The sequence below is a fragment of the Olea europaea genome, chromosome 14, assembly GCF_002742605.1.
Source record: "Olea europaea var. sylvestris chromosome 14, O_europaea_v1, whole genome shotgun sequence".
In the NCBI taxonomy this organism is placed as follows: domain Eukaryota; kingdom Viridiplantae; phylum Streptophyta; class Magnoliopsida; order Lamiales; family Oleaceae; genus Olea; species Olea europaea.
Window position 1 is genome coordinate 9,655,338 of NC_036250.1, and position 14,549 is coordinate 9,669,886.

General features: G+C 34.0%; 2 protein-coding genes across 6 annotated transcripts; one reads left to right on the forward strand and one right to left on the reverse strand.

Annotated features, from left to right (window-relative positions):
* The first annotated feature begins 2,453 nt into the window (after nucleotides 1–2,453).
* Nucleotides 2,454–5,066, forward strand: LOC111409084 (thioredoxin-like 4, chloroplastic). Of its 5 annotated transcripts, none has more exons than XM_023038996.1 (4): nucleotides 2,454–2,545; nucleotides 3,357–3,984; nucleotides 4,386–4,439; nucleotides 4,735–5,066. In XM_023038996.1, exons 2-4 carry the CDS (start codon nucleotides 3,508–3,510, stop codon nucleotides 4,855–4,857), a joined length of 654 nt encoding a protein of 217 aa, XP_022894764.1. In that variant the 5' UTR covers nucleotides 2,454–2,545; nucleotides 3,357–3,507; the 3' UTR covers nucleotides 4,858–5,066. The 5 variants fall into 5 exon arrangements, with proteins under 5 accessions (XP_022894764.1, XP_022894765.1, XP_022894766.1 ...); XM_023038997.1 differs by having other exon boundaries at nucleotides 2,493–2,545; nucleotides 3,338–3,984; XM_023038998.1 differs by lacking the exon at nucleotides 2,454–2,545 and adding an exon at nucleotides 2,559–2,716.
* Nucleotides 5,067–5,961: 895 nt separating this feature from the next.
* Nucleotides 5,962–8,587, reverse strand: LOC111409085 (abscisic acid 8'-hydroxylase 4-like). The gene is made up of 9 exons (XM_023039000.1): nucleotides 8,298–8,587; nucleotides 7,885–8,206; nucleotides 7,615–7,764; nucleotides 7,276–7,527; nucleotides 7,066–7,155; nucleotides 6,790–6,868; nucleotides 6,578–6,684; nucleotides 6,380–6,498; nucleotides 5,962–6,235 (listed from the first exon to the last, which is right to left on the reverse strand). Exons 1-9 carry the CDS (start codon nucleotides 8,498–8,500, stop codon nucleotides 6,133–6,135), a joined length of 1,425 nt encoding a protein of 474 aa, XP_022894768.1. The 5' UTR covers nucleotides 8,501–8,587; the 3' UTR covers nucleotides 5,962–6,132.
* Between the last annotated feature and the right edge of the window lie 5,962 nt (nucleotides 8,588–14,549).

Genomic DNA, 14,549 nt, shown 5'->3' on the forward strand with positions numbered 1-14,549 from the left:
AAGAATGAAAAAATGTCCTTTCTAGACATATTTACAGGGGCCAGGGGCTCAATGGCTAGCCCATAACAGCTAGCAGAAGGACGAGAAATTGATGGAGTACCAAGCAATGGAAAATAGGATCTCAACCACATTTGAGTGAACCAAAGAGGTCCACTGCCAGTGGGAGATGCACCATTCTTCAATTGAGTTTGAAGAGAAGCCATGCCTCTATAGAGGGTAGCCAAAAAGAAAGAACATAAATTCAAAGACCTACCACGCGCCAACTCGTGCACTATGGGTAGATAGCTCAAAGAGGGCTTTATGCTTGGCACACACAGAACATATTTACAAAGCCAAACTAGAAGAAAGGCCACTCGCTCAGTATGGGAAGGCTCAGCATTCAAATGGTTATGAAGGGTTTGCAGGCTTGAATAAAATTCGGTGTAGTTCTTACCAAATTTTGGGGCGCCACCAGAAACTAAGATACCAGGAAAAATGGTATCGCCCAAAGGTGGCAGATTCACTAGGGCACCAACATCCCTTAAAGTAATAGACATGGGGCCAAGAGGAAAAATAAAGGTATTATACTCAGAAGACCAAAAACCCAAAGCAATCGAAAAAAGTGTTGAATCAAAAGTAGGCGGTTGAAGAGAGATTTCTAATAAATCAGAAATCCTAACATTATCAAAAAGTGTCTTAGTAGGACCATGGTCCACAAGGCGAGCATGCCACCTACAAAAAACTACGTCAGATTTGGACTAAGTGCGAATACCTCTTTCGCGAAGTGGCCCCAGCGACAGAGAGTTTAGAAATGTAGGGCCTTAAGTATAAGAAAACAGCTGACCCACCGCAACTTGTTCGACTGCCTCTACATTGTTGAAGAAAGGGCCTAGGTAGAACTCATTGAGTTCGACATTAGCGGGCGTGAGAAAGTTCGAAGTTATGTATGGACGATTAAGAAGTTTCTGAAAGTCATCAAAACTAAAGGAATCGCAGGATTGAGATTGTGAAGTAGCCATTAGGGATGAAACGGAGTGTTTTCAGAGTTACATAGTAGGGAAGCAAAGAGATGAACAGTAAATTGTGGAAGAGAAACGCAAAAAAGTAAGGCGTGATTTAATGGTGCAGTGAAATTGCGTATTTGGGTTTTAAGGTTTGCAAAACGTCGTACCTTTTCAAGCTATGGAAGAAAACAATGATTGAAATTCTTGGGAATTTCAAATATTGCTGGAACACACAAAATGAATATGGCAAAATTTAATAATTGATATTAATTCTGCCATATTGGGGGGTAATTGTTGACACATAAAAATTCAGCCCAAATCGAACGGCCCAAGGAATGAAGCCCAATTGGAGAATCCCCAAATCGGATGGCCCAATAGCCCAAAGAACGAAGCCCAATCAGACAATCCAGGATGAAAGCCCAAATAGGAAGGCCCACGAACGCAGTAGCACCATCGCCCAAGCTTGCAAGTCGCCCAGGATTTGAGCGGATGGAGTGCATTGCAGTCGCCCAGAGCTGCTACTCTATTGTCGCCCAAACCTTTGAATCGCCCAAGGTCTTAGCAAACATGAAGTGTTATGGTTATCAAGAAGCACAGTTATTAAAGCAGTTATTAAACAGTCCTATCACGTTCCACGATTCAAAGAATTCAATTGAAGACGGTTGAACGATAAAGGAGTAATGGCAGCGGTTAAAAAAAAGGCAATTCCATAACAAGTTGGCCATTACGAGGAAAGTGGGTAGTTATGGAATAATCAAGCAGTTTTTAGGCGGTTGATCACGAAAAGATCGTCTAGAGAATATAAAAGGAAGAAAAGACATAGAGCAAAGTGACCGAATCAAAAACTCTCGAACAGAGAACATGTAATTTTAGATTTCTTAGCTTAGATTTAAACACTTTCTTTCAGTAACTCGTGTGCTTGCGCTCTTTGGAGGCATTCTGTTTTTTAATTTTCAATTATAAAGTCATCACCAATAAAGAACACCCTTTTTTGGGATTTTGTTTCAAGAGATTTGTTCCTTACACAATCGTCTGATCCCTTTTTTAATTGTTAGCGACGAACCCGTGCGAAACAGTTCCATTACGAAGAACAAAACAACATGAACCACTATCGAGTTCCTCTAACAACTCAATAATGTTAGAAAAAAGGCCTCATTGGTATAAAGTAAAAATAAGATGTCAGACGTTGTATCTAATGCAACAAGTCGTAATTTGAAACACCGAGAAAACCACCCTGTTATGCAAACATATTAAGTGTACATTTTAACATGTGAAGGTGTTATAAAGTATATTAAATCAAGATATTTAAAGTAAGTGATTAACATTCAATTAAGTTTACCAATGGCAGTATAGTGTAAACAATTTAGTGTAATGGCAGTAGGCAATAAATTTGGGGAACATATGAAATTTAGAGTAAGATGGGGAGGCTAGTTGCAATATGATTAAAGTTTGAAAATTCAATAGCTGAACACAGCAACCAGGAAGAATAATGGCCCTTCATGTCCTTTTCCTCATCCACTGCTTCCGTTTTTCGCAATCGCGCGCGATTCCAGAGATCCCAAGTAACTAAAATCTCTCCTTAAACTATACAAATGTTAAATCCCATCATTAACATTAAACTTGCTTGTGTTTCCTTCTAAATCTCTTTTATATTTGGACAGCATTTTTGTTTCTTGATTGTATAATCTGTCATTGCTTCTTGCGTTGGATTTGCCAGTAAATTGCTGTTATGTGTAATTCTTGGATTTTATTTTATTTTTTATTTGGTGTAATCTGGGATGAACTTTTTGCATTATGTTGTATTGGTACCTAATTGTTTTCATGAGTAAGCCTTTACAGAATTTATGAAAATATTGAACAAGAGAGACATTTTCTGGCTTAGAATTTAAACCTAAGGCTGGAACTTTTAATTGAATTCTATTAACAAAGAGTAAATTTACTTTTGACATTCATATTGATCGAAATCAGATAGGTATGGTTCTTACCAAATCTTGAACAGCATAGGCATGTTGTTAAAGGTAACAGGATTTACAGGCATCACTCATTAAATTAATATTCCACCTGTACTTCAATCTCTGCTGGTCCTCCTAACAAAGATATAAAATTTGGGTAGTGTGGGGAGTTACAGGGAGAAATAAGTCTGAGATGTACTTTTTGTCGCTTATTAGTTGAATTGGGCGAATCTCTGAGAATTTACGGAAGTGCTTCTACATTCCGCGGGGTAAAATTGTTCGTTATATTATTAGGCAGTTATCAGAAGTCATATTCTATACGCTAAATACTATTAATGGATCTTTTGCTGTTTCTGGTCTTATTTCCTTTTTAATATTTACCAACTCATGTTATTGAAATAGGTGGCATTTTTTTGTACAGAGATTGCTTGGGATTGTCATGATAGTTAAAAGCAGTAGATTTATTTATCAGATATGACATGATAAATTCTTGAAGAATTGTTGCTGTACCATGTGGAATAGCCTTTTAGTGCATTTTAAATCTTTCTCTGACAATTCCTTAACCCTAAAATATGGCACACATGAAGACTCTTCACCAGAAGTCTTCTTTCAATTTTATGAGAAATATCAATCGGCAACTGGATTCTGGACTTCCAGCTGTATTGCGAAATTTGCTTCAGGATAGAAGTATCATTAACTCATGTCACTTGAAAGCAAGAATTCAATGGAAAACTGGAAATAGGATTATATTCGTAATGAACAAAGGTTTTGTGCCAAGATTATTTGGAATCGAAAGTATGCCTGACGAAAACGTCGAAGAATTATCTGATGATGATGAAGAGCTCTGTCCAGTTGAATGCGTAAGAGAGTTTAAGACTGATGAGGAATTTCTCAGAATTCTGGAAAAAGCCAAAGAATCCAATTCGTTAGTTGTTGTGGACTTTTATCGAACTTCTTGTGGAAGCTGCAAGTACATAGAGCAGGGCTTTGCAAAATTATGCAAAGGATCGGGTGATCAAGATGCCCCAGTTATATTCTTAAAGCACAATGTAAGTGTCTCTTCTATAGAAATTTATATATGAAACGGGGATATTTACCTTTCAAAAAATTCTAACGATAGGAGGACTTTATTCTTCTGAAGGTCGGGAAAAAGATAAAATGAAATAAAACGGATTATTAATCCAAATTGAATCCAAATTTCATTTTAAAGTTGAATTTGAGGACGTATTGCCTCACGTAAAATTTGGGAACTGTTGATGTGTCGGTCTATATATAAGTGTAAAGAAGTTACTTTTCCATTTCTATGCTGTTCTTAGAATTCTTGTCGTGGATCTTGAAATTTTTTGGCTAGTATTGTAGTGATTCTATCTTCATCGCTAATAATAGCCAGGAACAAGATGTGTTATAAAGAAGAAAATTTATGAACTTTCCTGGTTTCCTATTTCTGCAGGTACTTGATGAATATGACGAACAAACTGATGTTGCTGATCGGCTGCGAATTAGGGTAAATATCTCTTAGTGCCTTTTACTTGGATTTTAGGTTTTGGAAATTCTTTCAGCTCATGCATATACAAGCCTTGTTCCTAGAACCGAGTTGCGATAATAGTATCAGCTGAGGATTGATAAAAAAAAATGAAGTGAAAAATGTTACCCGTTTGTTAAACTTCATTCGAAATTCTTTCTAATGATTACCACAATGTTTTCACAACTACTGCACATCTATGCATAGCCTATATGCCATATGTGATTTCTTCACTTCATCCTCTTTTCTTTAACTGAAATAAACTGATTTGATGCAGTCGGTTCCCCTTTTTCATTTTTACAAAAATGGAGTCCTATTGGAAGCTTTTCCTACCAGAGATAAAGAACGAATACTTGATGCCATTCTCAAATATTCAGCCCTGACTTCTCAGGAAGCTTGATTCAATCTGGTTGTCATAAACTCTGTCTTCTTCAGTCACAGTGTTATAATTGAAATTTGTGTTCAAGAATATTTGTCACGTGTGGCATCCTTCATATATTATTAATTAACTTCTGCGGAAGGAAAATTTTATTGACAAGTAATGGAAACCTCCTCCTTTGTATTGCTATGGTATATAATAAAAAGAAATATAATATACTGTTTGGTTCATTGACTCTTTTTTGAATTATTTTTAGTTGCCGTTTAGCTGTGGAATGTATGAATTTACTTGCCAGTCAATCGAAAAATTCAATTTTCAGATTGAGTATAGTTATGATTTAACAGAATATACACGTACAAAGACTTAAGTAAATTTTAATTATGATTTTTGTAAATATGATCCATTAACTCAGTATACAACATACATACATTTCTTCCTATTTGAAAATGTAAAAAATATTACTCACTTTTTCCATTTTTGAATGTGAAATTCTTCCCTGTAGTCCTGTACGATTCTTTACAGAGGCGTCTATAATCCTAGTCTTGGTTGGAAATGAGGATGTCTTGAAAATTGGAATGATAACATTAACTTAACATTATTGTTTAGTACTTTTCAACCCATTCTCTGTTCTTAATGAATATCCAACCATTCGCTTCTTGCATCAACCTATACCTTCAGTTAGGAAGTCATGAATTCATAAATAGTTGGATACACATTCATTGTGCGCAGAGATTTGACATATATAGGTGTAATAAGAATTTCAAGAACGCAAGAGACACTCAGGGGCCTAAACTGCAGTCGAGAAAGTAATGTGTTCTCCCCCTTTTCGCTCGACCAATTAGAGACTAACCACCTGGTTCTCTGTTAGCCTCTCAAAACAAGAACGCATTATGGGATAGGCAAAGAATGCTCGACACCTTGCATAAACGTATGGCACGATGTAGCCATCACCCAACCAAAAAATGGAGGACCAGCAGAAAGTGAGGTTCCAACAATTACTTTTTCCCAAGTCAAGAAAAGGAAAAATTCGGCTCATGATTCAAAATCTGCCCTTTTCTAACGTTGACATTTTCAAATCTATTCCTTCAATGTGAAATGGTACCAATTGCTAGCTGTAGATGATGGAGACATGAATGGGGAGGTCTTTGTTTAATATAAAGAAAACCTACTGTGAAAGGAAAAAAGAAAAAGTGGAATCATTCATCCCACAAGAGTTCAAAGGAATGTAGTTGAAAAAAACGAGCAGAAAATGAAAAATGACATCCTATGCTATCAGCTGAGGCCATGCTGCATGACCTAATTGGTCCATTCTTCTTTCCAAAACCTGGCTGGAAGACCATGTGAAGGGACTGGGAATGGCCCATACTGGGTTCCATTTTCAGGTCTCACCACTTCATACCTGAAAACCACAATTATCAAACACAGCAAAATGCTACTGTCAGATATTAAACAATGCAGCACTTGAAACTAGCTTAAGAAGACATTACAGTGAAAAACAGAAGACGCCATTCTAATTATGAAGTCATGTGTTTTAGAAGAACACCTGAATTGAGAAGCTAGGTGGTGCACCATAATGAGCATCTCTAGTTTGGCAAATTCGTTACCAGGGCAGGCATGTACTCCACTGCCAAATGGCATATATGTATTGGGTTTTGGAGCAGCCTATATTGAACATAAATGAAAATAGCCTTAATCTGCAAATTATAGATCTAACCAACATGTTGGTACAATAAACTGGTACCTCAAATCTTGAAGAATCAAATTTTTGGGGATCAGGAAAGAACTCTGGATTGTGATGAATATTCCTGAACAAAGGCATAACCTTCCAACCTTTTGGAATAAGATAACCTGAAACCAAATATTATATATATATATTTTTTATTCATAGGTCGTAAACAAACGTGCGCACAATCATATATTTGCATTTAAGTGTTCATTTAAGAGGGAACCTACCTTTATACTCTACATCATTCACTGCCTCTCTAAATGTGAAAGAAATAATGCTGGAAATTCTTAAGCTCTCTAAAATCACCTGAATAATCACATTATTTGTTAAGGAGGTTTAATTTCAAATCACTGTGCAATGTGAAGAGCATATTCAACAGCAAAATGTGCAAATTCTTCCTTTTGAGAAAAATATAGAAGAAAAGACGAGCACCTTTGGCTTCACTTGCATGTACCCATATAGTCAAGTTAATAGTTTATTATCAATTAAACAGTCAACCATACCTTGTAAGTAATTGGCATATTTCTTGTCTGATTCCATGTCAAATTATTCTTTCCATTGCCATTTGATTGGTATATTGCCTTCTGTTCAGCCTGCATACATTATTCCAAACACAAAAACCGGCAATCATTAAATGCGCCTAATGGAAAATTAAACATAATTAAGATAAAAAAAACGTGTCCCAATACCGTGAGTCCACCTGTAGATCTTACCTTAACAGCCTCGAGAAGTTTGGGGTTATCGTAGAGGTACTTGAGAATCCATGTCATAGCACTCGCTGTGGTATCCTGGGCAGCGAAGAGCACTCCTATGATGTTATCAGCAATTTGATCCTCGTTTAAAATCACACCCTTCTCATCTTTCGAACTCAGGAGACAACTTAACAGGTCCTGATCCTCGACTAATTTTGTTTCCTTTCTTTCTGTAGCAATCGATCTTAGAATTTCACTCAGCGTTTTCCTTGCCTTCAATATTGAAGCACAAGAAGTGAAAATAGTTGCGATTTTGTAAATGATTTATGCAAATTAAAATTATAAATAGCAAAACTTTACCTTCATTGCCCTCTGGTATGCAGTTCCAGGTAAATTCGTCGGGAAAGAATTATAACCTCTATCTACTATGACATAGTTTTTGTTCAACTCTTCTTTGTAATGGGGCTCCAAATGACCAAAAATGGCAAGTACACCAACTTCAAAAGAGAGCTGCAGGAATACAGCGATTGACATAAATTAGATACAAATACCAGTTAAAACAAATAAGGAAAAAAATACTGAAAATTCTATCTAAGATCTGTTTAACTCTCTTCATTGTAAGAGAAAAACCTTTTTCATCTCATGGAATGTGTTTACAACACGACCATTGGCCCATGAATTCAATGCAGAAACTGCTGAGGCTTCAATATATGGCACCAGGTTTCGAATAGCTTCTGGATACAAGGAGCGTTGAACGAATTTTCTGAGGAGCATATGGTATTCATCCTGGTGAAAAAACAGTGCATTTGGGCCGATAAGATTTTCCTTGCTCTTGGGATAAGTAGGCTTGAACAAGTGTGCATGCGTGACAAGCACAAACCGAGCTGCATCCGGGCTCGCCAACATGACACAAGGGCAACCAAGTACATGAGTCTTGAAGATTTCTCCATACCTGAAGAAAAAATTCCTCAAGTAATGAAAAACAATATAACAGATCATGGTATGTGACAAGGCCATAGAGAGAGGATAAAGAGTTTAAAAACCTTGTTTGTCTATCAGAGAAAAATACATTTGGATCTTGAGTATAAAGTTGAAGTGTTTCTCCAATATAAGGCCACCCCATTGAACCAGGAGGGAGTTTAGATTTTCTCTCAGGATTTCTCCTTTTCTTTCTAAGAGAATTAGCATAGGAAAATACAGCAACAAGAAATAGAAATATGGAAACAACGAATGCAGCGATCTCCATTTTTCCTTTGTCTTGCTCTTTTTATAGGCTGGTATAATTTGCTGTAATAAAAGACTAATGCATCTCCAGGTGATTTGAGTGAATGAGAAATGGAGGGGCTGGAGGTTTATATATGGGAATGAGGGTGGACGTGGCAAATACAAATCAATTTTCAGTTTTTTTTAAATGAAAAGATAGGAAGAAATTAATGACTACAACTCTCATTAATAAGGGATGCAATAATGTTACACGATTACAATGCTATTTATTTATTTATTTTTAAAGGATAAACATCTTAGAAAAACTGAAAGTAGATATTGAAGTAGAAGATCACGAAGGTATGTAACTTGCAAAATTCTTTAGGACATTGTATTAACTGGTGTTAATAGAATAATTGAACGTTTGTCTTTCAAGATACAAGACTCCTTCCAAGTATTTTATAGCAATACAACAACTTTGTCAATCGAAACTTAATTCTTATTGTACTATTCTTTCATTGGAATAACAATGAATTTTTAGAAGCTCAGAAAATTGAACACTAACTTCTTTAAGAAACTCATAAATAATTGAGTCTGTCTTTCATGATACAAGACTCCTTAAAACGAACTTTTAGAAGCTTGAAAAAATTGAACACTAACTTCTTAAAGAGACTCAAAACTATTTGAATAGGATTCTGAATTGCTACAAATGGCACATCTAACTGTTAGATCAAACAGTTCTAGATTTGGACACAATCTGGTAGTTAAAATTTCAAAATTTATAAATTACAAAATAAAAGCATAGTTCATATAGTGAAAAAATATTGAAATATTATGCACTAGACTTGCAACAATTTCGTTTCTCAATTCTCCATTTTAATATGGTATAAAAAATATCAAATTTTATTTGAATAATCTTTATTGTGTGACCTATGGAACGATGATATATGTTTTATTATAGGAATATTAGTGAAACATAAAATGATTTATTTTAATTAATTAGACTTGAAATTATATTTTTTTTAATAATAAAAGATTAGAAAAGCTAAAAGAAGGATATGAGAGTATCTTTTTGTTGCTTCGTAAGTTATGACATATGGTGTGCATTCTTTATTACTCCTTCCGTTTCATTTATATAGGTTGACTTTTTTTATTTTTTTGCTCCAATTATAAAGTCCTATTTATTTATTGAAAATATTTTGTTTTGTTTGTTTACTAATATACCTTTATTTAATTTGCCTAATTATAACTGTTTTTTTCTGCTTAATCTTGAAATTGTATAAATATAAGTAAAGGTAGACTGGAAAAGCTTTTGTCAAAAATTACTTTTTCAATAGCAATAAATAAGTTTTCTTAATCCATGTGAGAATAAAACCAACCTATATAAACGAGACAAAGGGAGTAATAACATTTAGCGTTAACATTTTTCATCATTGATAATGATCATTATGTGACGTGACACTAAATGATAAACTCAATAAAAGAATAATACTGTGTAGCATCATTTATATTGTAATATTAGTTTATGATGTAACACATCACTTTAAATGATAAATTCAATTCAATATGGGATTACGAGACCCATTTAACTGGATTTACCATGTTATACCGATGTAAAATATCGTTTTAATACTAGTGGTGCAATATGAATGTTGCTATTTATCTGCACTAGGGAGGTCCCAATGTGATGTGGCAAGTAACATATGGCATGAAATGATAAGGTTAATTAAATATATAAATATAATACCCACTTTATTGATCTTGTCATTTAATACCACATCACATGAGATCATCTCCAACGGGAATAAATAACATACTCGCCCTATACAACATTACTTGATTCCAATAAAATGAGTCACATATTTATATATTTAATTTACCTTATCATTTCATACAACATCACCCGCTATATAGATTGATAATAATAATCGTTAGTAATAAGTAGCATTATTCATTAAATTAATACGAGGTGCTTATCCACCTTTTGTCAACCTGTAAAATTAATAGGCTTTATGTTGTGAGTGTAGATCAAGTTATTAATTCACCATCCTATGAATAATAAGGAAAAAATTAGTTGGATTAGAATATATAAATTTTGTAAAAGTAAAATTTTCATTTATAATTAAAAGAAATCTCTGATAGGTAAATTTACTTATTAAGTCAAAACTTCACTTATAATTAGTAAACATATATAAGCCATATATAAATAATTTACTTATTTATTTACTAAACTTTACTTATATATAAATAATTTACTTATAAATAAATTTACTTGATAAGCCACTCATAAGTGAACACTGTTAGATGGAAAAAAATTACTAATAAGTGACTATAAGGTAAAAAATTATTTTTGTCAATAAAATATAAAGTTATTATTATTATTATTATTAATACGTAAACAATTGTCTCATATCCCAAGACATTGTATCCAACTAAAGGTATCATTATTGTTCGACGCGTAACAAATTGTTGGCATGGTAAGAAATTGTTTAAAGATTTGCAAGTAGGTCTTTGGCATATGATAATGTAAGGAATCATCGAGCTTGTTCTTCGATATTGAGTGTCCAAATTTTCCAAAAGACTCGATAAAAGAAGAAATTATTAAGTTATACACCTCACTCGTTACTAATTAGTACAATTTTTGAACTACAATATTGTTGAGTATGTAACTATTTTGCGCATTCAAATCAAGACTCGCTGAAAAAGGAAAACCTCAAAATACACAACATTTTAGTATTATTAAAGCAATTTAATGAGCGATTATCCCTAGTTTAACCCTTAATCGTCTAGATAGCAAATTTCATTCAATGAATCATAAATTTTTTTATTTATAGGCTCATTCGAGCCCTTCCCTTGTCTAATTATAATCAATCTAGATTTATCTAAGCAGTTCAAAAGCCCATTATATTGATATTACAAAACAAATCTCATCTACGATAATTAGTGGCAAAATCGGGACTCAAATTAAGTGGAGGCATAAATTTACTTTGCACAGTTTTTTCAAACAACGCGGTAATAAAAATAACACTAAAAATGTAGATTAAAGTAATTTTTCGATTGGAATTAAAAGTACAAAATGATCTATTCGACAAAGATCAACTCCTTTTACGACTCGCTTCATATTTTTCAGAACCCAACCCGAATAAACCTACAAAACATTTCTAATACTAAACTTTCGTGCATCCATTCCATACCACATTGCAGAATCTACTCTAATATGAGCTTATTTTTCTAAATTGACTTGTGTATCAACTTCCATATATCGGAAATAAAATTTTTTATTTTAAAAATCTAAATTTCAGAGGGGTCCACTGGCCCCCATGCATCTCCCTCCGCCACTAAATATGATTTTACATTTATGTAACTTCCTTGTTTGTATTGTGAAGTGACGTATACTTTGTCACAATAAATATACAAATTTGTCTCGAGAAATTTGATTTTATGTTTAGACTTTAGATACGTGCATTTTTTTTTTTTTTTTCAAGACATATATGTAGTGTACTAGGCAAATGTATGTATAAAATCAAATGAATGTTAGCCATTATTTGTATGCTCACTCCATATTAAAATCTACTAAAAGACTCTTTAAAAAGATAATCTTAATCCAGTTCAAATTGAAATATAGACTCTTTTCTATTGAAATTATTCACGTATAGACAGGGACAGATCCAGAATTGGATTCAAGATCGGGCTATAAAATTTCAAACCAGGCTACTACGTGAAAAAAAAATTTTACACATAAAAAAAAAACTCTTGAGCCTTGGGAGGGGGGGGGCTACAGCCCAGTCCAGCCTCCCCTTAAATCCATCTCTACGTATAGATGAGATTTAAACTTGGATAATTATATTTACAAAACCGCCGTTGTTAACTACACTACATTTTAATTACAATAAAGGTAAATAAATTTGCTCATTTAGCACTTTTGTCCTTAAAATTTTTTTCGTCATATTCTTTTTTTTCATCATATTTAATTATTTCACCAAATATTTTGTTGGTATGGAAAAAATATTTTATCGAATTTTTTATTTGTTGTTTATCTTGCTTATTTAAAATATATGAGGGGACAATAAGACTGTTTACTCCCTCCAAATGAATTCTTTAGATATCATTGGGACAAGATGTGCTTATTAATAAAAGATTGAGAATAAAAATATGACATAAAAATGTTAGGAAATAAATGTGAAAATGAGCAAAAGCTGGAGACTTTCCTTTGAAATAAAATGTTGTGCATTTTATTATTATTATTTTAAATATGGTGTTAAAATAATTAGCCTTTAAAATTTTCTAGAATTTTAAATATTTGACAAATTTCAGTCGCATCACTGTCGACAGGCTAGTTGGGTCACACATGAACCAAATTTCAACAAAAAATGACTAAAGATCTTTGATTTTTATTTATTTATTTATTTTTGTTTATAGGGGGTGATAACGTAACTTGGTCAGGCGTTGATTCTATGATATATAACTACATCGAACTCACTGTGTAAGAGATTTTTATGCTCTTAATCATTCTATGGTAAAAAAAATAATAATAAAAAATCAATAACCTTACGTCTTGTACAAAAGCAGTTGATAGATACATAGGCGTTCATTATTAATGGTCTTATGTAATGCCATATGGCCATGATAAAATACTTTATTATGGGCTGTGACTAAATGTTTACTGTTACGCATATCTGAACCACCTCGGAATGTCCACCACCACACACTCTGATTTGCTAGATACTCACCCGAAGTGATTCCAAAGTGATCTTCCCAATGTCAACGACCTGCTATCACACTGCGGGACACGGACGATTCTGCCAAACTGACCGAAGTGCCCTCGCCCATGATGTCGAGGCGAAGTGCACTCCGGGGACCTCTGTCAGGAGATACGCCGCCAATTTCAGAAAGAGATCTTTGCCAAGATCCTTTCTCCAAGATCCTTTCTACCCCTAAGGTTTAAATTGATTTGACGTTTTCATGAGGTTAGTTGATGTGACTTATCAACTTTTTATCAACTCAACTCGTGAGAAGCAATTACCCGTCCTCTCTACAGACGCGGCTGATTGACACCTATGAGCAGACACCTCATACCATCAGATGAATACATGTGCCTCACATCTAATGATTCATTCCACCTATAAATATCCAAGGGTTGGCAAGATGCAAAGGTAATAAAATTCTTATTAGAAAGCACTCCATAACAAGCATATATATTTTCTCCTCCCCTATATTATTTTGCACAACCTCTAGGTACTATTCCGACTACCTGCACCTGACTTGACCATCGGAGTGTATACGGTCGCCACCACCCCCGCTGATTCCGACCGTGTGTCTGACCGTGCGTTGATTGTGCGTAGGGAGGAATACGTGGAGTAGCTCTCGATTGACCACATGGAAGGTCCAATTTTCGAGGTCAACATTTAGAAATGAAAAATAAGAATTCACTATTGCCTTATTTGTGCTTGTTGTCATGCTGATGCCTACAATACCTCAATATCTCTAAGGTAACATTAGCCTAGTTCTGACCTTGCATTGACTCATTCGATTGTTTGAATTAGTCTCTTATTTAAGTTTTTTCAACTTTACACAATTTTCATATATTTCATTGTCATGTGGTAATCTTAATTTTAGTGTAACGTTATTTATCATTATAGGGGATCAAATCAGTCTAAGTCATGACACTGAAGTTCTAATTTACTGTTCAATATATCAGACAATGAACCAGGGATTTATTGCAACCAATAATGAACATCATTATTCAATTTTTTTAGAGACATTTACTAATTCCATGCAAAATAGAAAATACCATTGTACTGTGATTTGAGCAACAATAATACTGATAAAGAATATGAAATTGACAAAAAAAAAAAAGAACACAGATTTAAGTGGTTCGGTGAACTACGCTCCCCTCACTTCACTCCGTTCTTGGTCTATTTGTTCTCGTATATATGTGTTTCACTTTATATGGACCACATACGCTGCAAAATTTTAGGTTTTAGGGAATCTTGCCAAGTTTGTCCATTATGATTATTAGTCTTAAGTAAATAATTTCAAAACTTATGATGCTTGGATGTACTAGTGGCTATGAATATATGGAACAATAACAT

What these genes read in the sequence shown, in the direction of transcription:
- LOC111409084 (XM_023038996.1), top strand. Translation starts at nt 3,508, where the DNA reads ATGGCACACATGAAGACTCTTCACCAGAAGTCTTCTTTCAATTTTATG. An exon ending in TTATATTCTTAAAGCACAAT is followed by an intron (nt 3,985 to 4,385) that starts GTAAGTGTCTCT and finishes CTATTTCTGCAG; the next exon opens with GTACTTGATGAATATGACGA. An exon ending in CTGATCGGCTGCGAATTAGG is followed by an intron (nt 4,440 to 4,734) that starts GTAAATATCTCT and finishes GATTTGATGCAG; the next exon opens with TCGGTTCCCCTTTTTCATTT.
- LOC111409085 (XM_023039000.1), bottom strand. Translation starts at nt 8,500, where the DNA reads ATGGAGATCGCTGCATTCGTTGTTTCCATATTTCTATTTCTTGTTGCT. An exon ending in CATTCCATGAGATGAAAAAG is followed by an intron (nt 7,765 to 7,884) that starts GTTTTTCTCTTA and finishes GTATTCCTGCAG; the next exon opens with CTCTCTTTTGAAGTTGGTGT. An exon ending in CATACCAGAGGGCAATGAAG is followed by an intron (nt 7,528 to 7,614) that starts GTAAAGTTTTGC and finishes TCAATATTGAAG; the next exon opens with GCAAGGAAAACGCTGAGTGA.